This window comes from Solea solea, chromosome 10 (genome assembly GCF_958295425.1).
Source record: "Solea solea chromosome 10, fSolSol10.1, whole genome shotgun sequence".
In the NCBI taxonomy this organism is placed as follows: Eukaryota; Metazoa; Chordata; class Actinopteri; order Pleuronectiformes; family Soleidae; genus Solea; species Solea solea.
The window spans coordinates 20885404-20913323 of NC_081143.1; the positions used below are offsets into that span (position 1 = coordinate 20885404).

The 27920-nt window shown below is 41.2% G+C and overlaps 3 protein-coding genes across 7 annotated transcripts in view; all 3 read right to left on the reverse strand.

The window, feature by feature from the left end:
- Positions 1-542: 542 nt before the first annotated feature.
- prkacab (protein kinase, cAMP-dependent, catalytic, alpha, genome duplicate b) lies at positions 543-15747 on the reverse strand. Its single transcript, XM_058641003.1, has 11 exons — positions 15076-15747; positions 13462-13523; positions 12961-13089; positions 11688-11786; positions 9878-9960; positions 9511-9637; positions 7605-7700; positions 6085-6207; positions 5039-5098; positions 4821-4925; positions 543-4729 (listed from the first exon to the last, which is right to left on the reverse strand). The coding sequence occupies exons 1-11, from the start codon at positions 15119-15121 to the stop codon at positions 4604-4606; spliced, it is 1056 nt and encodes a 351-aa protein (XP_058496986.1). The 5' UTR covers positions 15122-15747; the 3' UTR covers positions 543-4603.
- A 2620-nt stretch (positions 15748-18367) lies between these two features.
- Positions 18368-22726, reverse strand: asf1bb (anti-silencing function 1Bb histone chaperone). The gene is made up of 4 exons (XM_058639574.1): positions 22398-22726; positions 20121-20236; positions 19786-19962; positions 18368-19390 (listed from the first exon to the last, which is right to left on the reverse strand). Exons 1-4 carry the CDS (start codon positions 22504-22506, stop codon positions 19193-19195), a joined length of 600 nt encoding a protein of 199 aa, XP_058495557.1. The 5' UTR covers positions 22507-22726; the 3' UTR covers positions 18368-19192.
- A 2660-nt stretch (positions 22727-25386) lies between these two features.
- LOC131466799 (complement C3-like) overlaps positions 25387-27920 on the reverse strand; it is a 35729-nt gene continuing 33195 nt past the window's right edge. For all 5 annotated transcript variants that reach the window (XM_058640247.1, XM_058640245.1, XM_058640246.1 and 2 more), the window contains 4 exons: positions 27411-27503; positions 27215-27298; positions 26875-26995; positions 25387-25664 (listed from right to left, as the gene is read on the reverse strand). In XM_058640247.1, the coding sequence (XP_058496230.1) occupies positions 25523-25664; positions 26875-26995; positions 27215-27298; positions 27411-27503 (440 nt within the window). In that variant the 3' untranslated portion in view covers positions 25387-25522. The remainder of the gene's footprint in view (positions 25665-26874; positions 26996-27214; positions 27299-27410; positions 27504-27920) is intronic.

Genomic DNA, 27920 nt, shown 5'->3' on the forward strand with positions numbered 1-27920 from the left:
AAATGATGGAAAGTATTGACATCACTTTCCCAAAGGTTTTTGGTCATCACAAAAATGTAAAGGGTAAACCCACGCACACACACAGCCTTATCCCAAAAGCTTAACCATAACCTAACCGTAATGTAGGCTATAAGACCAGGATTTGGTTTCCGTAAGGACTACTGATCCTGATAAGGTCCGTGTTTTATGCCAGACAACATCAAGACACACACACACACGCGCGCGCACACACACACCCCACACACGTGCGCAATTCCAGTAGAATTTTACCAGTAAAACTTTATTGGAATGGTACTAATGTTGCAAAATATTACACTTCATGGTTTCTGTGTCACTATTCCCGTGACTTTGGATGCTTCCCTTTGCAGTGTGTGTATGTGTGTGTGTGTGTGTGTGTGAGGGGGGGGGGGGGGGTTAACATGGTTTTCATTGGAGGGGGGGGGGTCTCATTTCCCTAAAAAGTGCGACAGCATGAACCAGCATTGTTGTGCCTGCATCGACAAGGAGGAAGTTGTTGTATCACTGCAAAAACACCAAAGAGACACAGAATAATATTGTATTATAACTTCAAACAGTTTGTCCATGATGAGAGAGTCAACACTGAACTCCGACATGGAGGAAATACAGCAAATGTGAAGTCACAACAAGTGGTGTACAATGTAATAATAATAACAACAACAACAACAATAATAGTAATAATAATAATAAAGTGGTTTCTAAATAAGATAACATACAAGTGAGCATCTAACTACATGTAGGTGGAGCCACCCTGCAGCTTTCGACACCATTTATCTGCCAGTGTTTGTTTGTTTGTTTTCAGCAGGTTCACCTTTTGTATAGAAGGGAAAAGTGCAAACAGTGCTCACTGGTCGACCTCTGGATATGAAGTAGTGATGGATCGTGAACGGGGGAGAGGACCCAATTGCTCACAAGTTGCGTTTTGTTTTCGTTTCCTTACATTCATTGTGATTCTTTTTTTGGGAATATGCCATACTTCAGCTGACAGCATGAAGAGAGTTAAAGGTCCAGTGTGTAACATTTAGGAAAAGGTATTCAAATAGATTAAATACACTACCAACAAAGTGTGTTTGTACACGGGTATAGCCACTTTAAATCAAAACGAGTGTAGAGTTAATTGCCTTTTAAGTGTACTTAAGCCTAGCTTTACAGAGGCTGCCATCTTGCCTCGCCACGTTGCTCGAGCAGCCCCAAACGCAAAAACCAGCTAAGATGTTCCTTTTGCATTTTTTAAAAGCACAAATGATAATGGTGAAGGCCACTGTCATTTTCTGACATGCTCGGGAAAAGGAGGAGTGAGTGGAGAGTCCTCCATTTGTTCTAATCTACAGTCTCCCCATGAGATGTCACTAATTCTTACACACTGGAACTTAGCAGAGCATTCTGCATTAGGATATGATTTTTAGGCTGTCGAGTAGTTTTTTTTGTTTTTTGTGCATACCTGCTGCATTGAGAATGTTAATTTCATAGGACCATTCACGGGAACCACAGAGTAATAGCTAATTTACAGTTGTGTTCGGCGATCAATTAGTCCTGGCCCAGTCTTATAGACTAGGGGAAATAAAAATAAATAAAGAAGTGCCAACATCCAGGTGTCTCAGCTGAGGCTTGGAGAGTCTTAAAAAAAAAAAAACGAAACCACAACAACAAACAAACAAACAAAAAGAAAAACCCACAGAGTACTGAGCAGATGTAGAATCAAGAATATTTGGCCTCGGCTACAAGTGTCACATTTATGGAAGTGCAATAAGAAATCACTGGAATGGCCCTTTAAAACATCCATTAATTCAGCTGATACTGTGCTTACATGGTGCATATCCCTCATTAGTTTCTGTTTAAATCACTCATCACACAGTGATCCAGGGGTCACACAACACTCCAACATTGCATGACTGTACATAATGTACAGAAAGGAGGAGGAATGTTGTTTTAATATGGACCCACAGCTCCTGCAGTAGAAGATTAATTCGGCCATTGACACTGAGCTTCATTGACCTAAATATGCTCTGGAACAGATCCTTTAGCTCATCCTGCAAAACTGCAGTCATTTTACACATCATTCCATATGACAAAGAGGATACACACACACACATAACTACACATAATACACATTCGTGTAATTCGGAGAAAAGGCTCGTTACATTTTCCCCTCATCTGAACACATTTTGTACACAAATGTGAATGAAAAGAACACCCCGAGTTTAAAGCGATGAGCGAAAAACAAGAGCGCGGCAGCGGAAACCCAATCAGAAATCATAAGGGTTAAGGGTGTATTTTAATGTCACAGACACTGGTGTCACGTTTGTGTTCATTCGTATATTCTGACCGAGCAAATCCTACAATGACGTCTTTTCCAGGCACTGCTTAAGAACTCGGCCACTGTAGCTTCAGGAGACATGAGAACGCCAGAGTTGTTGTTGTGTATTGTACTCTTTCACTTGCAGTTGAATTAGGGCCAAATGGTTGATTCAACACGCACAATTAACCTGACGAGAAAGTGAGCTCTAAGCAAAGAAAAGTGTTTTGGGTTTTTTTTTTTGGACCAAGCAGAGAGTTGTTAAAGTCAGCAGAAAACAAAATTGCATCGAAAAAGGGGAAAACGGTGGAAGACACTCAGCAGAACTCCTCATTTTCCCTCATATTCAACTTCAAGCCCCCTGGGACTTCAAATTCCTGCATCTACTGTATATAATAAGTATCGAACATGCCTCCTTCACTCACTGATCTGAATGCTTTTATCTCATTAAAATGTCTATTAAATGATATGTTCAAACCTGAGATACCACTGTGATACGGTGTTTCCTTTACAACACCATTGAAACTGAGATATTTCCCTCGATGTTTCCTTGTCCCTATTTCCTGGTCTGTTAGCATGACGTGACATCATTAGTACCACTAGAATCTAATGACATTTAAAAACTTTAAATGAGTGCTGTAGATATGCACACAGCCTTGCTATGCTGAGGGTTAGCGATGGATTTACACAATAAGCTCAAATAACTTTCTTGGTCGTCGTCCGTCTCTGACTGGAATTTGTTTGAGCACATGATCCGTGTTTGTTTTAACATTAACCTCAACATGCCACTGTGTGACGTCTATGATATGACAGGGTACATGTCTAAATATTCACGGTAAAATTAAGACTTCACTTCAAAACAGAGTCATTTAAAGGTCCAGTGTGTAACATTTAGGTGGATTTATTGGCAGGAAATTGAACAGACTGCCCATAAGTATGTTTGTCTGAATGTATAATTGCTTTGAAACAAAAACATCTGGGTTTCATAGTCTTAAAATAAGCCTTTTTTTCCTGTGCACTTTCGGCTATGGCCTTGCTTTATGGAGGCAGCCATGTTTCTACAGCAATGCAGAATGGACAAACCAGCCAGAGCGCGTGTTTCACATTTGGAAGCAGAAGCTTATTACACACACGAAGAAGAATGACTCCGCCAGAGGCGATTGCTCTACAGCGGCCTCTATAATAAATGGTCAAAAACGCACTGTTGACTAAGAGTTCGCTCGACCAACTTTCGTTATGACTAGTCCACTCAGAATCAGCTGTTTATCACAGATTGTCTGACACCATTTTCTACTCGTACATAGCCGCAGCAGCAGCACGGCGCATTGAGACCAGTAGAAGCTCAGCTTCAGTTGATCTCTGTGAGGCAGCACAGAACCGGTTTTTTCTTGTGTCACTGTGGTGAGCGAGACGGTGATTGCATAAATCACTGCTCAGCTGCTCAGACTCGCAGACTTTCTGTATAAATAACTGGGCCTGAATTGAGCGTCCACTGTTTCATAGACCAGCGACCTCCACTGGACTCCACCCCATATAAACCCCGTGCTTAAAACAAAGAAGAAGACGTACACAGTGGAGAAAGTGAAAGACTGTGAAGGGTTGTAAAACAGCGTTTGCATCCTTTCTGGTTTGCGAAGGCCACCGTAGGAGTAGGCCACTTGGTTATGGAAGGGGTGAGTGGAATCTGCCATCTCACCATTAGTTGTCGCCAACTATTACACACTGGACCTTTAAGCCAAAGTGCATACATGTGTGAGACTAAAGGTTCACTCACGTTGGTCCTCTCACTCAAAAAGTACAAAGCGAGCTAGTTGTCAGTTTAACTTTAACTAAGAAACGCTGTTGATTCACTGGGCTTCATGGCGTGATGTGCAGACTGCTGCAGGTCTGAAACAGACTGATTTAGCGATGCCGTGGTGCAAACGTGAATAAAAGATGAAGGAAACAGTAAAAGGGGAGGGGCGGGGGGGTCGTGGCAATAGTGGGTGAAAATGTGCAGGGGCAACTCTAATAAATGGGGTTCCTGACACCAATGAATCTGACGCACACGTTCATTACAGAGGTCCATAAATAAGACAGAATAATAAATAAAATGCAACAGAAAAGGCAACACTGCTGGTTATCAGTCTCTATGCGCTTTTTCCCCTCTCTATCCCATTCTTTTCTTTTTGTAGCTGGTGCTTGTGATTGGACAGGAGACAGTATTCTCTCCTCAGGTCTCCCACTTGACCAGCCTACCTTAGACTCTCCCTACTTCCTTCTTTCCTCCTCTGTCGCCTCCTCTAAACTCTAAAACTCAGCAAACTCCTTGCCACATTTCTCAGTGAAGGAGACACGGATCTCCTCCTCCTCGTAGTCGTCAAAGTTGCTGGTGTCGCCTGGTCCTTTGAATTTGGGGACGAAGGGAGCTTCCACCTGAACGCAAAAAGAAAATTGATCACGTATAACAAAGGCGGGTCACAGATCTCCACCGAATACTCACTAAGTGGAAGTGTAATAAGTGTACCTTTTTCTGATAGATGGCGATCCAGTCAGTGGTGGCAAACCACTTGTGTCCCTTGATGTCGTTGACCCCATTCTTGAGGTTCCCGTAACGTTTTGTGAGATCAACCTGAGGACAACACCAAGACATTTTCCCTTACACTTACACAATATTAATGCCAAACACAGGAAGAAAAGCAAGCGAAAGCCCATGATCAAAAGGGCAGAGAGTTTTGTTTTCACCTGTAGTAGATTCCTCAGGAGGTCCTTCAGGTCTGAACTGAAGTGAGATGGGAAACGCACCTGAAACAGAAGACAAGGAGAGGGGACAGCTTGTGAAAAAACTCTAACGCTGGATAATATTCTTTAAATATGAACATACAAAGGAAACAAATATTTTTTAAAACTCTGGCAAGAGGCATCTGATGCTGTATAACCATTAATATGTTCACTTTTTGACAGCAGTGAGTAGCACTCTAACGCACTAATACTTTTTTAGTACCTGCTCTGGCAAGGTTCCAAACGAGCTGAGGCTAGGGTCAAGCAGCCGACTTCCGCAGTGATCCATGCCAACGCTACACAGGTGACTACTAGCAACTACGAGCATACCTCCTGTTTGATTTTGTGAAGACGGTAAACGTGGAACGGGAGGAGAAAGAGACAACATACGGCGATGGCGGTAACCGTGGAACAAGATAGATACTGTATGTAGTGTGACGTTTACCGGGGCGACGGCGACAACATCGAACACGACATGACGGAACAACTATGGAGGACATCCAGCAGCTCTTTCTTTCCTGCTCGGTTTGTCTCAACAAGACTTTAAGCCTTGTATGAGAATAGTCTGCGGGCGCTGAAGAAACACTGGTCGCAATGAAGTGACGCTTTTCTGTCGCCCACTCAGCTGACTGTCATGCATGCTCCATACCATACCATTTTACTCTGGTACCCCAAGGGAAGGGTGCCAAAAAAATGGTACGGTTGGGACAGGTTATTTTGGAACAATTCTTAATGGAAACACAAAAAATATGTAACGTACTGCACCAAACCAAACAGAATCGTAAAAGTTGTTTACAAAGGGACAGACTTTCAATTTATCAGTCGCTTCAGGCAAATTATTCATACAGCTACAGACTGTTTTGGTCAGCACATTTAAACCTGTTGTCTCATGCTCCACCTTGTCATTTATTTTCCATAAAAAAGCAATTCTAATCACAAGAAAAACGTAACCATTTAAACCATTGCTCTTTTCAATCTAACGCTGGACTCAAAGGTGTTTGAACACTCACCTTCCCTGATACAATCTTCTCATAAATCTGAATAGGCTGGTCAGCAAAGAAAGGAGGGTATCCTGCTGCCATCTCATAGACAAGCACGCCCAGCGCCCACCAGTCCACTGCCTTGTTATAACCCTGGTGGATGAAGGAGGAGATCAGTGGTAAGAGCATACAACAGTAAAAACAACAACAACAACAACAACACACAACGCCGCAATAAAACAGGCAACACTCACTGGCCACTTTATTGCAATGCAATAAGACATGTAGATGTGGTCAAGACAACCTGCTCAAGTTCCAACCCGAGCTTCAGAATGTGGAGGAAAGGTGATTTAAGTGACGTTGTTGAATGTGGCATGGTTGTTTGTGCTGATCCACCGGGATATTCACACACAACCATCTCTAATGGCCCTTTTCCATGATGGTCCCGGCACAGCACGGCACAGTTTAGGTTGCATCTCCACTACAAAAACAGGACCTACTCAACGTGGGCAGAGTCATCACTGCACAGCTGCGTGAAACTGCGGTGACTTCGTTTTACACACTACACACACAAACGAGTGACTAGTGACTTGTATAGCAGTTGTTTTCAGTGTAACTGAATCAAATCACTAGAATCAGTGAATTAAAACTATTTGTTCAGAACTTCCTCCATGACTGGAGCAAAGACTCCGTCTGACACAGTCACTGGACTGAAACACAGCAGCAGGGTTTGGGATGCCGGTCGCGATCAGCAGTGCTGTCGCTAAATACTGTACACCAGACTCCTCTGTTAAATATTGAGATTTTAGACATTTCCCAGGTAGTTGTTGGAGATTAACCCATGTTTTTTTTTGGTTTGTTAAGTCATTTTAACTGATCTACAGCTCGGCATTGTTCGGCTTGATTCTTGTGTCGGACGTCACTTCCTGTGACGGCACTCTCATAGCCAGGTACTATTATGCTAGTGGAAACGCAACTTAACCGTGCCGTGCCGAGGCGAGTAGAGCTGGTGGAAACACGAGTTGGTAGAGAGTTGGTATCTGTATGTTTGTCCGTCTTTTGGCAAATTTCTGTCCTCAATTTTTGACGGGTCAATTGGAATATATTGTGATGGACAGGAGATCACCCAGGTTTGTTCCCATTCAAATTTGGTAAGAATGTACCTACGGATGAATTATATTAGGCAAATTAGGTTTACGTTGGCCACTACATGGCTTATAAATAATATCTGGATACTTGTACCTATATTCAGATATTTTGGGTACATAAAGCTACACCCACGCTGTTTCTCTGAGCTCATGAAATGTTTGTGCTTCTCAAAGCAGAGTGACAATTCACTGTAAATACACTCTAATAAAACTCTATACGGAACTACATACAAATAATTCGGCTTCAAATGGAAGAAGTGTAATTAAGTGACCTTTTTAATATAATTTTGTTCAATCAATAAATATGATATTTAGTGTATAATCACAAATACATATTCAATATATAATGCAACAGCCAGGAAGGGTCCTCAAAGATAACTTCAAAAACCAGCGGCAGCTCACCTTGCTGAGAATAATCTCTGGGGCCAGATATTCTGGGGTTCCACACAGTGTCCAGGTCCGACCTTTTACACGTTTGGCAAAGCCAAAATCTGTCACCTAAGAGACGGAAAAAAACATAGATCGATAACAAGGAGGGGAGTGAATAAGAGAAAATTGAACACACGAGAAAGTAGCAGATAATTCTCTCAGAGTCAAAAGCACATTTTCACTTGTGGTTGTTACACTGGTGGCCCACTAGAGGGCACCAGTGACTGTTATTGAGAAAATTCATTCTGCAGACACAGATACACTTTATTTAAATAGAGCTATGGTTTTCCAAACTCTTATGGCACATAACACATGGTTTGCAGGGTTTGCAATTATTTATTTGCATTTATTTAAAAGTGCAGTTAGTCTGACTTAATGATCTAAAAGACATTTAGAAGTGAAAAGCACACTCAGACTGTCCATTATTAAAGATGTTCTGCTTTGTGCAAATAGGTTCGCAGTACAACAGAGCTGTGCAACTTATTTAAGGTGTTGATGCTTCATAAACTAAATAAATTCAAGTTACTTCATGTAACTCTTATGAGGGAAACAGGAGACTTTTGCGTCCCCAGCGGTTCCTGTTTGGTGCCTGTCGTCAAAATGCAGCAGCAGTATCGAGAAGCTGATAAGGATACTCTGCTGTGTTATGTCATAAACTCTCTTGTGTGTAAATATTGGGTGCATAGTTTTGAATATGGACCTTTGTATCGTAAATCAACACCTCGTCTCAGTGGCCAAGACAGTACCATACTGTAGGCACGGCTTATCAGGCATCAACATTAAACTGTGGATTCAGTTGTACCGTCATAATGAAAAGTCAAAAAATGGTCTATTTCCACTTTGAGACAGCTTTGAGACATTTCTCTTTCTGTGTGCACAGATTAAGTAAAAACAACAAACAAACAAAAAAAGGCATCTTAAAACAGGGGTGACAATATCTTTAATCTAATACGTCTTATATGTTCTGCTCACATCAAGCAATCAGTGAATGCTAAAGTTAATCTAATTGGTAATGCGGAATCAATTAATATTAGAGCTGCTAAAGATGCAGATTTTTGGTCATTGGTTGGTCACATAACTTTGTATACAGTTCATATATATATATATATATATATACATACATATATATATATATATACATACATACATATATATATATATGAACTGTATCAATAACCAAAGAATCGGGATATTTTGAATCATATAACCTGTTGCAGAACTACCAAATGTGAACAGATGGGGGTCAAGAGCATGCCCTGTCATCTCATCTTGTCTGTGTCATTACAAGAATATTTGCATGTACAAACAGGGACATGCAGAAATGTCAGTCAGTCATCATCTATCGCTTTATCCTCAACCAGAGGGTCGCGGGGGGTGCTGTGCCAATCTCAGCTACATCGGGCGATAGGCGGGGTACACCCTGGACAGTTCGCCAGTCCATCGCAGGGCCACACACAGATAGAGACAAACAACCATTCACTCTCACACTCACTCCTATGGTCAATTTGGAGTGTCCAATTTACCTATCCCCACATTGCATGTTTTTGGACTGTGGGAGGAAGCCGGAGAACCCGGAGAGAACCCACGCACACACGGGGAGAACATGCAAACTCCATGCAGAAAGGCCCTTGTTCCAACCGGGGCTCGAACCCGGGTCTTCTCGCTGCAAGGCGAGAGTGCTAACCACTACACCACCGTGTGGACAATGCAGAAATGTACATATACAATATATATATATATACACATGTATATACATATACATATAAACACATATATACATATATATGTACATATGTACATAAAACAATAAATGCTTGTTTGCCAACTTTGGGACATTTATGATGAGCCTCCATTCATTTCTGCATCAGGTGCCATTTACCTGAATGTAGCCCTGCTGGTCTATGAGCAGGTTCTCAGGTTTCAGGTCTCTGTAGATCAGGTCCAAAGCATGCAGATATTCAAAGGTCAGAACAATCTGAGCAGCGTAGAACCGAGCGTGAGGCTCACTGAACACATACAGAGAGAAAGAGAGAGAGAGAGAGACTTGTTGAGTGTGTGGTAAACATAAAACATAACAGAGATGAACAAATGACGGCTATAGCAGACCTTCATTCAAAGAATAGGAGCCGAATAGAAAATAACAAGTGAACGAGAATATACATGAAGGAATACAAGTGAACAGAATGGAGGAGAACTTGAGGAGGAGCTTCTGTGGTGTAAACCCCACGCTGTGAATAGACACTAACCTAAATCTGCCAATTCTCCGTAGATGGGAGAACATCTCTCCACCTGGTACATATTCCATCACCATGTAGAGGTTGGTGTTGTCCTGGGGGAGACAGAGGGTCTGTTAGTGACACGTACACAGGGGCTGGGGTCAACTGGGTAATGGAAAGTTATAGGCCTCAATCAGTCTTCTGTCTCTGGTGATTCGATCACGTGTGGATGAGTCCTGTGATCCTGTGAGATCGGATCTGGCGTCCCCACCCTTTATTAAAATACAAACTGACGTTGTGTCTGTTCGCGAGGACAAAATTGTGGCAATGTGTCTGTGTGTATGTGTCTACACAAGTGACAGGGGGGGGGAGGGAGAGAGAGAGAGAGAGAGAGAGAGAGAGAGAGAGAGAGAGAGAGAGAAAATGAGATGGGAGAAGCTGAGAGAAACAAAGCACTTTTCACGCTACTGCAACATGAAATAATATTTTTGCAATCAGTGATAATGTTGTGCCAGTGAAAACCGTAAAAGTTAGTCATTGTACAGGAACTGTGAATGGATGTCAGCTAAGGAGCGAGTCTCTAATCTGTCCCGAGAACAGACTGCGTTCACGCAGCTCAGAAACGTGGCCACATGTGCCCTCACACCACATCTGAATGTGGGTTGGGTTTTTTTTGAGATCCGCATTCAGCACAGTCTGGGCATGATCACATCACTCAGGACGGATGTTAACGCCAGGTCATACATTGTATTGTGTGGGTCAGTGAAAATGAATCTACTGAGTAATAGTTTTAGTATATACAATATAAACATAAACACCCAGATTAAGAAGTGTGTTATGTCTATTATGCATTTACTTGGGCATATTCCATTTTCATAACTTGTTTCAGGATGAGAATTATTCCATTGTGTTTCGCCCTGAGAACCAAATAGCAGCCGGTTTGGTCACGTCCACTTGCCTCTTGACCCACTTTTCAGGCCGAGTTGGGTTGTTGACTCTTCCACGTGCAAGGTGGATGGCACACACGGACAATAATGCTCTCTTAATAGGTTTATTTGAGGTGTGCATGGTGCATCCGAACAGCTTAACTGGAATAAGGCTTTAATTGGAGTATAGCCATCGGCTAGGATCAACTGTTTAGGAACTAAGAACCACAGTCAAAGAAGGAATGTGAGGAATGTGAGAGTCAGATTATGAAAGGCTGAATGTTTGTGTGCAGCGGTTATCTCTGCCTGTGTAGATCATGCTTACTTCACCAATTTGTGACCTACACTTAATAAGGTTTAATTGTCAATTAAAGTGTTGATAAGGATGCAGCTGAACTGAGAAGTCAATGAAGTGACAGGAGAAAAGTGTGTGAAGGTGTAAGTGTAAATCAGGGGTGTTGACAATAATAAACTTGACATAGACAATTCTGCATCAATGCAGTGTTATAAAGAAGACCCATTATCATCGGTTACTGTTTATATACTGATAAAGGAAAAATAAGCCATACACGTTATATAGCATACCGAGGACGCAATGTATCGCAATGCATCATGGACTGGAATAATTCACATAATAGTGATTATCGAATGGTTCATGAGACCAGTAAAGATTCACAAATCCAATGTACAGTAAAGCCCTACTTTTTGTTCTCGTGGTATTTATCAGCTCTGCTCTTCCTGTTTATATTTCAATGTCCCTAAGCTCTTGTATCGTCACGTGTGAATATGACTTCAAATTAGACAATGTTTCATTTGGTGCAGCTAAAATGATCTATACCACACAGAATACGTATTGTGGCCCATATTTTGCAGGATTCACACAAACACACGCACACGCGTGCAATTCTCCATACCTTGAATGAGTACTCTAACCGCACCAGAAATGGGAAACTGACAGCCTGAAGAATCCTCTTCTCATTCAGAGTATGCTCTATCTGTTTGAGTTTCACTACCTGAAAGGCAGAAAGAGACAATGTTGTCATAATGCTTCTAGGGACCAAACATCATTTCATTCAACAAAATGACCTGTGAAACTTAATCAAACAACTATTTCCGCTAATGCTGTTTGATAAGAGTTACACATACACTCATGTGGTTCATACAAATGTGTGTCAGACAGACTTCGTGTCATTTCTAGATAAGAGAGTAACAGGCTTTGATTTGGATATGCACTTTGGGAACTATAGCCCTTTTCTTAAACGAGTTAAAATTAGAGTTCCAGCTGTTGAGCACTGTAACGCATCTGCAAGCGTCGGCAGTTGAGGTGGGAATCACAGGGTACCTCACGTCCACGATACCACTAATACCACGATACAACAATTCTGTGATGATCAACATACTGCAAGACAATCATATAGCGATACGTCACGATATCTGTCTAACTGAAGAAAACCAAACGTCCGGGAAAAGTTACAAGTGCAGGATTTCTCTAGTTATTCACAACATAGAGAACACAGTGCATAAAGTGTATATACTGAACGTGGTTGGGGCATCTCTTGGTAAAATATTGGTATTTGCCCTGGTGTATCGATTATCGTATTGCACGAGGGAGGACGACGATATATCACCAAATTGATATTTTGACCCATTAAAAATGATATTTTTTTTGTGAGTTATTCATATATTAGTTGTGACTCAACAACGATGTGCATCTTTGGGGGAGGGGCTACAAGAGGATGGATAAGAGACAAATTACAAATCTGAGCAGGTGATGCCAAAGAACAACAACAGCCAATTACATGAGCTGCTCTCATCCTGCTCTCAATGTGGCTTTTCAGTTTTGTCAATATGCTTCCAAAAGCAACCAGCACACTATGATCAGTGAGAGGGGTAGCTTTATGGCAACATGAGATAACAACAGACAATATTTTATATACATTCTGTCACATAGGGGATGCTTACGATGTGCATTAAAAAAAAACCTCAGATCTGACTCTTCAGTTGATACAAAAAGGTTCACTGGGGAAAAAATGTAATTCACCTGGATTTGTTGAATGTTATACAACTTCCACATCATGTCCACAAGCACCTAGTTAAAACAATAACTGCGGATGCCCTTCAGTGACAGACATGTGAACACACTCCTCCATCACGGCGTGACCCTTCTGACACCGGAACCAGACTCACCTTCTGCTTGTTGAGGATCTTCATAGCATAATGCTGTCCGGTTTCTCTGTGTCTCACCAGCATAACACGACCAAATGAGCCCGTGCCCAGGGTTTTCAACCTCTCAAACTGCTCCAGGCAAGCAGTGTTCTGAGCAGACAAAGCAAAAAAAAAAAATTATTTAAGGCAAATTGGATGATGAGTGTTATGGTGGGTAAGTTTTTCCCCCGTTATGTTTCCTATAATACTATGTATGTTTTGCTTGTGCGTGTCAAAAATGTTCCTAAGTCAATAAACAATAAAACTAAATAACCGCCCCACTAATTTAAATTTCCAAATATTTGAAAAATACCTGTAAGACATGTACAACAGCCGATAGAACAGAAAAATCCCACCGCTCACAAGTGAAATTTCACAAGTGATGGGTGATGCTTTTACACCGCAAGAGGAAATAGAGCCAGCATCCCACACAGACCTTTATATACTATTACACTGTACATTTATATTAACACGGACACTAACCTGTGCAGGATTCTCCCATTTCTTGAGGAAGTCCTCTTTGGCTTTAGCAAGGAACTCCTTGACTATGGAAGAAAAAACACCAGCATTTAGAAAAGTGTGTGTGTTACCTGTACACTGACCTTGTAAGGACCAGTAGTGCTAATTTAGACAAGTTCGCGCTGTCCAAATGAATGGAAATCAATGCAGTGTCTTACTCTGCTGCACAGACCTGCGTGTGTGTATGTGTGTGAAAACGTGGAAGAAACCAGTAAATACAGAGGGTTCCAGCTGTCTAGCTGATCATAAATTGACCAACTCAAATATGAGGACAGAGATCATGTTGGTGTTTCGAAATGAGCTCACTATTCAGTACGTCTCCAGTTTGTTGTCAACTTTATGGATGTTGCCTAAATCCCTAAGGAGAAAGGAATCCAAAACTGAAGCAAACTTGAAAGTAACCCAATAAAGCCTCTTCAGAACATAGATAGCAGGGATTAAGGAAAGCCAACCTTTAAAATGTAGTCTGTGGAGTAAAACATGGCTGAGAAAAGTGTGGGGCTCCTAAAAACACATCTCATCCTCTCTTTTCATGCCGCTAATTGCCAGCTCATTTGATAAGTGCTTAATCAGTTTGAGTTTTTGTTTGAAACTGAAACAAGTTCTTTGGTTTCAGCTTCTTAAATGTGAATATTTTCAGTTTTCTTTGCTCCTCTAAGACCGTAAATTGAATGAAGCTGATGGACATTTCACACCTGTTGTAGACCTAATGGTTATTGTGCAGGTATCCAGCCAGTTACACCTTCCACAAAAAGATATGCAGTTTCAGACATATGACGGTGAAAAGAAAAGCACTCGCAAACGATGACTCTGGAAAAAAAAAACAAATAATAAATAATAATAAAAAATAAACCAAAACGTCAAGAATTGTGCATTTTAAGAAAGAAAATGTGACCATAGAACAGTCTATAAACCTTGCCTCTTCATATTTTAGGGTTTAAAAGAACAAAACACACAAATACATAAATATTCACATTAATTCACTTACAGACCAGATGCTGTGTTTAAAGATAGATAAAGATTAAAAAAAAATTGAGTTGTGTGCTGTTTTGAGAGACTCAAAGATTTATTTTAATTTGTTTACAGCAGTAGCTCTGTGAATATACTCTAGTAGGAAAAGCTACTGTGCAAACACTTTATTTTCTACTTGGCCTGATTGCATTCGTTTTATTCTTAGCAGAGGCAGCTAAATGAAGCAGTGAACCTAAAAAAAACAAAAACGTTACGTTGTATATGTTGTGTATCACGGTCCCAGTTAAGTTAGAGATGTGCACTGACTTTGAAATACGATTTATGGGTTATTTATTGTCTTGAGAAATGTATCAGTGGATTTTGGTTTAAGGGAGAAAAGAAAATCGCAATTATCAATATCAGCAAATGATGGCACTAAATCGAAATCGCAGTCACATATGTACGCTGTGTGTGTACATATATATATATATATATATACATACATATACACATATACATATATGTATTTATATACACAAATAAACATACACATAATTATTGCTATTAATGATTTGTTGTGTCATGTCATGTGGCTTCAGCAGACTAATATGAACTGATGGTACCCACCGCTTTCCATCTCGTTGCCCTTCCTTGCCGTGGGCGCGTTGCCCATGATGACAAGTTAACAACGGGCGATCCGTGGCTTTTTCGGCCGCCCTGCCGCCTCCTCAAGCCGGTCTGAGCTCGATTAGGTGCGAACGATATTCCTTAAATCCAGATGTATCAAGCGCTCCGTGATGCGGCGGTGGCGGCGGCGCCACGACAGTGGGCTCCACTTGCTCCACGGTCACCAGCCACCGGTAGACGATGTACAGCCCGAAACCACGGGAAGCTAACGGTGTAGAATCTCAGATGCTGGACTGTCAGGCCGAGCCAGTCACAGTTGGCCTGGATCCTGTCCCTCCTTGCTGCCCCCGTCGTGCGAGCCCACCCTGGGCTCCCCACCTCTCTCCCAGCCCGAGAAATAACGACACCGAAGGCAGGGGTGTGATATTCCCTATCGAAACCCTGCCAGTTTTCGTTAGTGAACCGAGCTTTTAAAATTAAACCTCGGCGGGGTCCGGCAACGGTGGGAATTCGCCCAAATCAACATTGCCCCCCCCACCCGTAGCCCCGGAGACAAGCGAGATGACGGAACTCCAGTCGAGAGAACGCCACGCCTTCCCCAACTCGGAACCGGGAGTTGATTGACAGCTGGAGCTCGACTACAGATTGGCTAATTTTGACAGCGCTGAGCAACGAAGCATTCCGATTGGCTCTTCCCAATCCTTCAACAACGGCCGCTCAACAAAAACCAAGTGAGGGGGACGTCACTGATTATTCTCCTCCTGACGGCGTACGCGCCCACTTTGCCCTCTCCATCCTCCATTGGCTTAGAACAGCCGAACCGTGGGAGTCTCAGCGGATGAGAGGATGACTATTGGCCAAATCAGCAGTGATTGACAGGAGCGCGCCCCCTCCCCACATTCGCTCTTCTATGGAAAGCCGATAGGGTCATATTTCGTCTGAAAGAAAAATATGCGCCCAACTGTTCATTTGATGCATGGGTGTATGTAAGATCTGGATGGAGCACCACTCCCTCTGCCTTGAAGACATTTTTCCAGTGGCCACTCGTGGTACTGCAACAAAAAAATACTCATGCGGCCCAAAAAGCAATTTCTCGACACCTCGAGACATGGACACAGGCTTATATAGATCTTTATATTCTATATTTTTAATTCATGGAGTTTCATACTTGTAAAACCTTCTGTCCTCAGAAAAATCTTATTTCCCAGTGACATCACAGCTGTGTACGAGCACTACAAAGTGTGGTCAAGCGACGTCTCGGGAACAGCGCTGTCAGGGAACCATATGATATGATGAGAAATGTAGATAAATTAAGGCAATATTTTTTTAACTATTACGACATAGGAGGTTTTAGTTATTTATTCGTCGCCTGTTAGCATTTATTTTCGAACTTATTATCGATGTATTAACAAGCTGCTGTGTGGATTCATTGAAGAGGAGACTTCAATGCTTGTCTTATTGTCAATGTCGGTGCATAATGTTGCTGATGAATGTGATGAACATGTGAATTAGAGTTAAAGATAAACAGGTTGAGTGAAAGAATCTTAGTAGTTACAAAACTACTTTTAACACGTTGTTATTGTTCCTAATAATATGATCATGAGTCTGCAGGTTTATTTATTGATTATTATATTAATATAATATTAATGTAAGAAAGATATTAATATAATGATAATAACAATAACAATTGTGAGCTATACATTATGTGAAAGCAACATTTGTGGACACAACGTGTACTTTGCGTAGGTTGTTTTTTTTCCAATTTAAAGCAACTTTGATTATTGTCCATGAAATGACAAGCTGGGGCATATGAACATTTTTAAAATGCATTAGAAATATACTAAATACTAACTACAGCATTGTAAAAACAACATGTACCATAACATTTTATAGTAAATGCTTAAATATCACAGTAAACACGACAGTTCTTCTTTCTCAGCAGCTGTCAATGTGTTACTCCCATCATGTCTTTAGCTGTTCATGGACGTGCCGAGCAAGTAGAGTACGCGGATGGCTCGTTCACATAGCCGAAAGGCATTATGGGAGTATCACTACTGTCCACACTCTATGGGCCGCACAACCCGGAAATAAACCCTGAAGTCAGAAACCCGAGCGGTGCTCTATCCAGTTCTTATACAAACGTGCAAACGTGAGCCAGTGATCTGATGCCACGCGCAAGTAGCGCCTGGAAGCGTTCATTCAACGTGAGGCACAGTTAATAATCCAGTCAAGTGAATAATAGGCACATATTTTTTCAGACGAAATATGACCCTATTGGCTTTCCATACTCCACTCACTCTCACCACCGCCAAGCAACTGATACACATTCGGCTGAGTGACGTCAAGTGTAAGCTATTTTTAGAAATGTTGGTCAGATGTTAACGCATGAGTGCACAGTGCGGTCTCAACTGGCAGGACTTCTTAACAGATTGCAGACATGAACGATGTGATGTGGTGTTTATTTTTTATTTTTTTTTTTTACAAATCAGTGGCGGATGAAAACACGCAGATCTGTCGGTCTGTCTTTGCATCATCCACCTTTTACAGTTTATAATCCTCCAGCAGCATCCATGCACACGCAGCAGTCTCTTATTGATGATTATCACTTCTCAAATGACATAATTTCATGTAGATTTGCATAGATTTGAGGGGGGGATTGATGAAAAATACAATAAACAGTTGATTCCTACAGCTACTGCAGGGGCTGAGGCTCATATGCCATATCCTCTCTTGTCTCATCTTCAACTAGGCTGGCACATTTTCAGGGTGTAACTTACCAGAGCAAAGGGGTGACTTCAGTCTACACTACACAAAGATGAGGGGCACATCTTCACATTGCCTTTTTTTTTTGGGGGGGGGGGGACTATATGAATATGCACCTCTTTGTGAGACACAGACCCAGCTCTTTTACTCAGCATGAGCAACCAGCTGTTGCTCAACAATGTCGACATGTGAGAGAAGCACACACACAGATAACGCAGATAGATGGATGGAGGAGTTCTTCCTTTCAACTAACAAGAGCTAAAACGGGTAAGAGCAGACAGTCCCTCCCCCCTTTGTGCTCCAGTTGCCTAGCAACATGAGGCTAGAGTGAAAATGGTGTGAGTGATGCTGCTGCATTTTATGAATGAAATTGGAAAAAAGAAAGGAGGCAGGGAGGGGAGGGGAAAGTGTGGGATGAGGCATGCATGCATACACAAGCATGAAGTCTCACTGCTGCATCTGAGGTTCCCCCTCTTCACCAGTCAAAAAGGAAAAGCAGTTGTTATAAAATGTACAGATTAGCACAAGCTTCCAAAACCAAACTTTATTAACCCCATCACTGTATGTAGCAAATATTGAGGCAGAGATTATATAGCAAGTACAAAAAGAAGAAAAAAAAAAAGGTCTTCTTTTTCTGAAGACAAAATAAGTACTAAGTTAACATTATTTACAGTGAGCCTCAAATGTCAAAACAGACGTCTTATTGAACATTTTAGAAAACTTTTTATGTACCGGAGGCCTGTTTGAATTTGTGGGTTCTGGACAAATAAAGGGCAAAAATGTGCATAATCACGCTTCTACTCTGCATTGACGATCCAGCTAAGTACGTGCTGCAACAAACTGAACGTGGCCCATGATTTGTTTCCACAGGCACTCCTGGTGCTACTAATTAATGTCAGAAGATGAAGACTTTCACAACAAGAAGGGTTTGATTATGAACAGCCAGAGCTACACCTATCCTGAAATACTGAACACCGTCTATCTCATAGATCTGAGCTCAATATGGCAGAAAATATAAAGGTGTACAAGTATGACTTGCAAGTCTCTGCGTTTGTGAGGACTTGGCATTCCTGTAACACCACCACCACACCCTGATGACTCAAAATGTCTCAGTTTTAAAATAACCTAAGACAGAGATAAGGTAAAAAAAAAAAAAAAAAAAGACAGGCAGTGCTGGCAGAGGTTGTTTGTTGAAAAGGGGCGAAAAGTATTGGTTAATATCCCAGATCTATTATATTCATGGATGGTGTATAAAAAGAGTGTGTCCCTGCTGTCATGTCCATGCTTTTTGACTGTCCACACATCTCGTAGATACATCCATGGCCTCCTTGTCATTATGTTAATGTGATGATTCTTACATGCAGTCCATAGAGTTGTCTGGCATCAGTCCAAGAGATGCCATCTTTCCTGGTACACAGGATGGAGGGAGCATGCTGGTGATGTTGGGAGATGGGTCAACATTCTCACTGTCTTCCATCTTATCCGCCAAGCCATCCCAGTTAATGTGAAAGCGGGTGACACGAGGATTGGAAGCCAAAATATTTCTCTGGAGCTAAAAAAAACAAACAAACAAAAAAAAAACAGTTGACATCATGGTGAAGAGATAAACGTGATTGCCAATCACAGATTAGTTTTGAAAAAGAAAATAAAGCCCAGATTGGCTCCACTCTGATAGTTGAGATTGGGACATTCCTACTCATTTTGCAAGGAAGCATCATTGTTATTACTGGTTCTACAATAATGCACCTAACCGGCCTCCAAAAACTGCTTTTTATCCTTAAATAATGAGAAAACAGATATTAAAGGAGCAGAAAAGTAACTGCTTGCTCTTGATTCCCCTGTTGCCTGTAACAACCCATTCAGAGCACTGGAGGGCAGCAAAAAAAACACTGTATAATTAAATAGACACTGTGATGAGTCTGATAAGCCCGTGTGAAGTTGTGTTACCTGAGTGTAGTCAGGTTTAAGAGGTGGGTTTTCCCGTTGCTCCTGGTCTGTATATTCATTGTTAACGTAGTAACCTATGCGGATGAACTCCTGTCCACGGTAGGTGCAGGTTATAAGGACAACTGTCACTCCTACAGCGTCACTCTCTGGAATCAGGCCTGTGTTGGGAGCATCGGCCTGTGGGGATGGACAGGAACATAGAGGGCAAATTCAACAGCAAACAAAATATAAATGCAGCCCCAAGCAAAGTAAATGACACAAATTAAGATATGAAATTATATTCAAAACAGAAATCCATTTAGAGAAAGGGCAGGAGGAAACTACAGGCCACTCACCTGAAAGACAAACATGTGTCTGCCAGCAGGTACCGGGCCAACGAGAACAGAGTCCAGGACCTGGTCATATTCCTCACTCTCAGCTGAACCCACATAGATGATTTTCCACTCCAGGTCTGTCATCACACATATAAGACAACTGAAATGGTGAAACTGTTACATCTCGTACAGGCCTTTATGATAGATGGACAGGATGATTTATTCATTGATAACTCTACCTCTGGTATCTCTCACCTCTTTTTAGTCCATTCTTAATGATCTATTCTGGCATAAACTAAATGCAGTTGTTATATATAGAGCTCCAGTCGCTGATGTCACACTGGCCATCACATGAGATGACAACACAAGCAAAAAAAAAAAAAAAAAACACTTACTTGTACATCGCACTAAGAGTAGCACTTTACAGTAGGGCCACCACGATTAGTCGACTAGTCACAATTACGTTGAATAATCGGTGACAAGTCGATTATCGAAATAATGAATGGTGGCAGCCCTACTTTATAGTTTGGCTTACTTTAAGCACTTACTTACTTCTAGCTCTTGTTTGTATCCAAATGTTGAAATGCACTTATTTTAAGTCGCTTTGAATTAAAACACGTCTGCTTAATGACATGTAATGTAATGTAACAAGACTCAGAACCAGTGGCACTGTTCAACTTCATAGTAGATATACTAGGCAACTCGTCATCTCTTCACCAGCTTCATAAAAAGTAAAGATAGCTGTTGTGCTTTGGAATGACAAAACAGTTGGAGACCTGAGAGACAGCAGAGTTGGATCACTGCTTTGAAACACACTCAAAGTGTGCATAGAAGACAAAGCCATGGCAATACCTTCCAGTCGACTATAGGGATGGCATGATACCAGTTTTCTGGTCCGATATCACAACATTGAGTATCTACCAATACCGATATCAGTCCAATACAGTCATGCTAGAACTTTGAAATTATGAAGCCGTTAACAACACATTTGTGCTGCAGCCATTTCAAAAAGAAAATTTTTCAGCTGTGTAACATATAGTATGCTGCTTTTCCACTACATGATCCCGCCCCGCCTTGGCTCGGCATGGCACAGCTTGACTCTACATCACTCAACATGGACAAAGTCATCACAACGTGGCTGCATGAAACTGCTGTGACTTCGTTTTATATGCGACACACACAAACTAGTGACTAGTAAAACAGTTGTTTACAATGTACTGAATCATTAGAAACAGTTAATTAAAAAGATTACTTCAGTACTTCCTGCATGACACAGACATTGAACACGACGGCAGGCTTTCGGAAGTGCTGTCGCTAAATACACTCCTCTGTTAAATATTGAGATTTTAGACATTTCCGTGCTAAATGTTGGAGATTAACGCAAGTTCTCAGGATTTTTAAGTCTTCTTATTTGATCTACAGTTATGCATTTTTCGGTATGATTCTTGTGTCAGATGTCTTGCTCATGCCTCTTCCAGTGACAACACTCTAATCAATCAGTGACATCACACATAGTATTGGCTCAGCTCGCTTGGAACCTCGCCTGAGCAGGTACTAAAAAAAGACCAAGGTACCAGGTACTATCACTAACGGAAAGCAAAATAACTGTGCCGTGCTGAGGCGAGTCATGCTGGAACCATGTAGTGGAAAAGCACCAACATATTCTCCTCACACAAAGAAGAAAATCAAAAGCCAACAACATTGCCTTTAATTAAAAACAATTCATTTGAGATTTGTGTCCCCACATACTTTTTTTTTTGCACAACACAAGAAAGCCCAACCTTGTTAAACTAACTAAGTAACTAAGTACATTTTAAGACCAGTACTTTTACTTGTACTTAAAAATAGCGGTAGTTTTACCCGAAGAAGTAAGTAGAAGATGTCTCCCACCTCAGTGTGCACCTTATAAAGTGACCGCTGCTGTGTCTCTGTTGTATACTTTGCGGTTCGCGGCAACTCGTTCAGCTCGTGTGTTGCTACAGAAACATGACGTGAAAAACCAATCACGTTAGCAGGAAAAAGCCAGAGGAACGACTTTGACCCAATCACAGGAGGAAGGAGGCGGGACGCTGAGCACAAACGCGCCAGCGCCAAAATTCAACATCATGTCAACCAGCTATTAAGCCAAACGACAGCTAATAACAGCGTAGTATCCAATTGAATGACGTGCTCATCAGCCACTACCACCACAATCTCACCTGCCCGATGTGTGTGTGTCACACATGAGCAGAATTTGCCTCGAATATCACGCACAGTTCTTTAATGTGACATTGTGTGCGAACTGAAAACAGTACCCACCTTCCGGTAAATCCTCCATGCATTCAAATGTTATTTCAAACTGGAACGGGTTTCCAAACGGGCTTGGGTTATCCAGAACGGCGACGTTTACAACTTGTACCTTGGCCATAGCGGTAACGTTGTTTTGTGAGGCAACTCGATCCGGAAACCGTTTTAGCTTTTATGCAGGTTGAACCGAGTGCTGTCGACACGTTTCCGGGATATTTAATGCGCTGTTACGTCGTCGTCTGTCTTCAACTGTTCACTTTTAAGTGTTCCCTTATTTTCCATTCAGCGAGGACACCATCGACATCAAACCGCGGCTGCTTAGCTAGAGGCGGAAATACGTCACGTTCACTCTTCTTCTTCTTTTTTTTGAGGTTTCATGGCTGTTAGCAAACAACGATTTGGCGCATTACCGCCGCCGTCTGGTATGGAGTGTGGATGAAAATATACTACTACTGCAAAAAAATATATATATATATGCACACATACACACACACACACACATATATATATTCACACATACACACACAAAATAATATATGTATATATACATATACAAATATACATACACACATACATTTCAGGGAGGAGATTTCAGAGATTTGGGATGTCAAAGAAAAATGCGTGATTTAATGTGACTTCAGAACATAAACATGACATGCAGACATACTGGTTGTGTGTGCACAGTCTTGTATAAAGTACTTAAAAGAGATACTTGAGTAAAATTACAAGTATCTTACAAGAAATTGTCTTTGGTAGAAGTTAAAGTCACCTTTTAGAATATTACTTGAGTAAAAGTACCTGACATTTACTGTACTTAAGTATCAAAAATAATTTTCTGATATAAAATGTACTTAACTATTAAAAGTATTTAAACAAAGTGAGCAATTACAATTTTGAATATGACATTTATTGTGGCTTTTTAGCAATTAAAGCATAATAGGTACAGGTGAACAACTTCAAACAACATTAAAGTTGAGCGGCTAACAGCTGGTGCAGCTAAAAACAACAAACGACAACAAACGGGCATTACGTCACTAACTCAACTTTTATTTTGTAGTAACGAGTAACGAAGATGGTTAAGGGAAATGTATCGGAGTAAAACTACACATTTTATTTAGGAAATGTAGTGGAGTAAAAGTTGTCAGAAATATAAATGAGTAAAGTAAATAAAGTACAGATATGTGAAAATTCTACTTAAGGACAGTAACAAAGTATTTGTAGTTCGTTACATTACAACACTGTGTGCGCAATGTTTTGTGCTGAGAAACGCAAAAAACTGAATGAAGTCGCAACATCTGCTTCCCGCTCAAATAGCTCTCAATGGTTATTACGGGATTCTGCTCCCGTCCCAATCGCCGTTCAGTCTTGAATATCAAACATGTTTAGTGCTTATTGATTTGGCTGGATACATCGATTTTGACTTCATGACATGCTAATATATATCCACCAATGTGCTTTTGATTTGCTGATATTCTTTGTTGTGCTTATATACAAATTAGATATAGTCTTCCGGGTTCCTCCTGATGCCAATTCGGAAGTGAAAGCATGTTGTATAGCCACCAGCCCTCACAGAATTTCCTCCAGTTATTACCCAATATATTTATGCCACATGAATCATTAAAGATCATCTCTGTATTTGATGGCCAGCACTCGCCATCAAATACAGTTGAGCAATTTGCTGCTCAGCTTCGTAAATTTCATCGATAACACAATCTTTCATGTTTATTGAATTTAGCTTGTGCAGCAGAGTCTCTGCTGTGATTTTGACTTTAGTGTCATCCGCCCTGATGTTGTATGAAATCTTTTCATCAGTGTGTACAAACTGGTGTTGTCTCTGGCTAGGGTGACCAGTCAGGCAGCCGTTGCGGCATTCCTCCCCGTCTTCCCTGATCACGACCCAGAGCAGATAGACCCTGGTCTGATTTTACACAATCAATGAAAATTGAAGTCAACAACCTGACCATTTCATCCTCAGCCTCTAATCCAGCCAGGGGTGGTGGTGTCGAAGAAGTGGTGCCCCCCAAATCCAGAGTCCTGATCCTCGGCAGCTAGCCGGTAGCTAGGCTGGTCTATGGAACTCCTCAGGGGAGGCAGGTCTGTGGAGTTCGTTCCACTGAAGCCTGACGGAATTCCATCAGACCCAAGTAAGTGGTTTGTTGACTTCTTGCATGACTTACATCTTACAATGCTAGAACCAGTTGGCAGATTGAATCAGAACAGTCTGTGGGAACTGGTCTTTATAGAGAGAGTGGAGGTGCTGGTCCTAAAAGGATAGATTTTAATTTTTTTCCATTATTAACATGTCCATCCAGTTGTGACAGTTGCCAAACAAAATGCTGAATCTTGCATCAATTTCTTCCAGCATATCCAACCCAAGCAACCAGTCAGGCCCTGTTGCGGTTAGGGCGTGGCTGGATCATGAACCCCCCACCCCCCATCAATCAAATTTCGACAAAAATTTGTTTGTTTTTTTAAATCTTTTAAAGATTTGTGTAGCAAAACCTGCAAAGTGGAATCCATGTTGTCACTTTGTAAGGCAGAATTCATACATTTAATAAATACTCAGTAATTCTATATGCTGTTGTGATTTATAAAATATAAACATAATATCAATTCTGAATTGGGTTTTAAAAGGTGCAGAAAGCACTTCTATACATCAATCAAACAGTGAATCACTACCAACTAAATTTCCGTCTGACTACATAAAGACAGAGGGATTTCACTTTAATTCCAATGTAAAGGCACTCCAATGAAAAGTCACACTATTTCAAAACTCACAAAAAAAGTTTGTTGAAGTAAAAGTTTTTTGATTGAATTGTTCCATTCTTTGTCATTAGCTTCTTTGTGCATAGATAAAAAAAAAACAAACAAAAAAAAAAAAAAACATTAATTGATGCTAAATGTATATACAAATGTATTCGTACAACCCCAGGCAGTAATAATTAACATCTAAATGTTGAGCATTAACCAAAACTAATGTATAAAAATAGGTCATAAACAGTTAGAGGAAGACTTTACAGTTTATTTCGCACAGATTAACTTTTCAATCTCGTACATCTTATAACAGTTAAAGTTTTGCATAAAGAATGCAAAAAAAAAAAAAATGTGAGAAAGACAGTGGATTTTCTGGTGTTGTACTACAGTAGACATCCAAAGAGAGTGTACTGCGTGACCATCTCCTCCAAGCCCAAACATGTTGACCTGTGTTCATCTGTTCCACACTCTGCCTCTGTGGGCCAGTACTCGATCCAGGTTCTCTCACTGAGAACATACTGATGCCTGCGGGGAGGGAAGAAGTCACATGGATGCTGCATGTGAGTTATTTTCACATGCATACTGTACAAACACACAAGTCCTCCCTTCCCACAAAAAATAAACAAACAAAAATATTTGTCGCAACACACAGACTTAAAGCTGCGGTGTGCAACTTCTGGAGATTTCATTTAGACTTTTTTTTACAGAAACAGTAATGTGGCATGATGTATATGCTGCACCCTTCATCCAAACAAAACTCTCAGACCTGGGTGCTGTCTGACAGACATCTCTCAGTGGATGTCTGACCATCACCTGAAACTCAATCTCGACAAGACCGAGTTTCTTTTTCTCCCAAGAAAGGGCTCTTCCACATAGATCCGTCCATCACCCTCAACAACTCTGCGGTAACTCCCTCTCATACCGCAAGGAACCTGGGTGTGACACTTGATGACCATCTCTCCCTCACTGCCAACATTGCTGCAACAGCTCGATCTTGCAGATACATGTTGCACAACATCAGAAGAATATGTCCTCTTCTAAACCAGAAGGCGGCACAGGTTCTGGTCCAGGCTCTTGTCATCTCACACTTGGACTACTGCAACTCCCTCCTGGCTGGTCTAACTGCATGTGCCATACGACCTCTACTTACCAAAATTCTCTCATACTACACTGCTCCTCCGCTCCCTTCACTGGCTTCCTGTAGCTGCTCGCATCCGCTTCAAAACTCTAGTGCTTGCGTTCCATGCTACAAATGTAGCAGAAAGCCTCCACATCTTCCACTGCCGACTAAAACACATTTCTTTCGACTCTACCTCAACTAAGACAACAACAACAAAAAAAGCACTTATGACTAGCACTTTATAGTTTGGCTTACTTGAAGCACTTACTTACTTCTGGCTCTTGTTTGTACCCAAATGTTGAAATGCACTTATTGTAAGTCGCTTTGGATAAAAGTGCCTGCTAAATGACTTGTAATGGGTGCAGGAAAGAAGCATTTATTTGAGCAATGTAATTCATTTCTGAAACTTTTTGTGGGCCCGTCTCACTTTACTACAGCAATGTTGCTGTTGCCACTGTCTATCTTGACATAAAGCAAATCACTTCCTGTGTGCAGCATGAGAATGTCGCCGTGTGACACAAGATTTAACCACCACAGACCGTGGAATTACACAGAATGTGTAACACTCATTGTTACACATTTACATTGAACACATTTGATCCCCCAAAAACTTACGGTTGGTAAACATCCTCCAATGTTCCCATGATGAGATACGTTTTGCCTTTAACCAGATCTAAAGCCCACCTGCAGCGAGGGAGACTGAGGAATGTACCCAGGGAACCAACATCATAATATCCTGTTTTTTAAAATACACCAGAAGAGAAAGAAGAAAATTCTGGATTAAACACACATCTTAAGCATTAGTGTAACACATGATTATCATCTCCTCACATCTCCCCAAGGTAGTTCATAAGGAAAAGTTGGACATTTTATGAAAATGGCTTTACAAGAATAAGATGAGGGGATTGATAACACTCATGTATAATGTGATACAATTTAGGCAGTTCACACCCACCTTCTTTGATCACTTCCATTATCCGCATTGTGTAAATATCAGCAGTCAAACCATCGGTGAATTCTTCCACTCTCACTTTGTAAACTGAGGACAGATAAGTGGCAGATGATTTTCTTACTTATGAACCTCTCCTTATACAAACATTCTGGTCATTTATAGTTAAAAAATAATGCAGATCATTCACACCGAGTCTTACCAAAATCTATTTTGCTGGTAGGTGTACTCTCACAGGGTTTAGCTGTGCGTAAATCATTGCTGATTTTACCCTTCTTCTGCATGCTGCAGTTCTCTGGAAATAAACAGCAGACGCACAGTAAAGATACAAACAATAACAGTAAGTCTACATGCTAATGTGTCTCGGGACAAGAAAAAAAAAACATACAGCTGCACATACTGTAGATGTGTGGATGGGTGTTGGAATGGGTGTGAATTAGTAGTGTAAAGCGGCTTTGCTTGGTCATCATGAGGACAAAGGCGCTGTAAAAATACAGACCATTTACCATTGTAACCAGTGCATTGCAGGTTTTTGGCCAGGTTGTGGGAAACTGCAGCTGATCCTAAATTAATGGTGAGCCACAGTTGTTGACTATGGGAGAAAAACAGGTGAGGAATTTCATGGCCAATGACAATTATTTCAGACAGGTGGCAGAGGTGACTGATTTGGTAGGAATGTAGATCTGGACATCATCAGTGTGACAGTGGAAGT

Excerpts from the sequence above, each read along its gene's own strand:
- asf1bb (XM_058639574.1), bottom strand. The coding sequence starts at position 22,506 with ATGGCCAAGGTACAAGTTGTAAACGTCGCCGTTCTGGATAACCCAAGC. Across the intron at positions 19,963-20,120 it reads GACACATGTTTGTCTTTCAG|GCCGATGCTCCCAACACAGG; the intron begins GTGAGTGGCCTG and ends CCATCCCCACAG. Across the intron at positions 19,391-19,785 it reads TTAAACCTGACTACACTCAG|CTCCAGAGAAATATTTTGGC; the intron begins GTAACACAACTT and ends TGTTTTTTTTAG.
- prkacab (XM_058641003.1), bottom strand. The coding sequence starts at position 15,121 with ATGGGCAACGCGCCCACGGCAAGGAAGGGCAACGAGATGGAAAGCG. Across the intron at positions 9,961-11,687 it reads GGTTAGAGTACTCATTCAAG|GACAACACCAACCTCTACAT; the intron begins GTATGGAGAATT and ends TGTCTCCCCCAG. Across the intron at positions 9,638-9,877 it reads CGGAGAATTGGCAGATTTAG|TGAGCCTCACGCTCGGTTCT; the intron begins GTTAGTGTCTAT and ends GTATGTGTTCAG.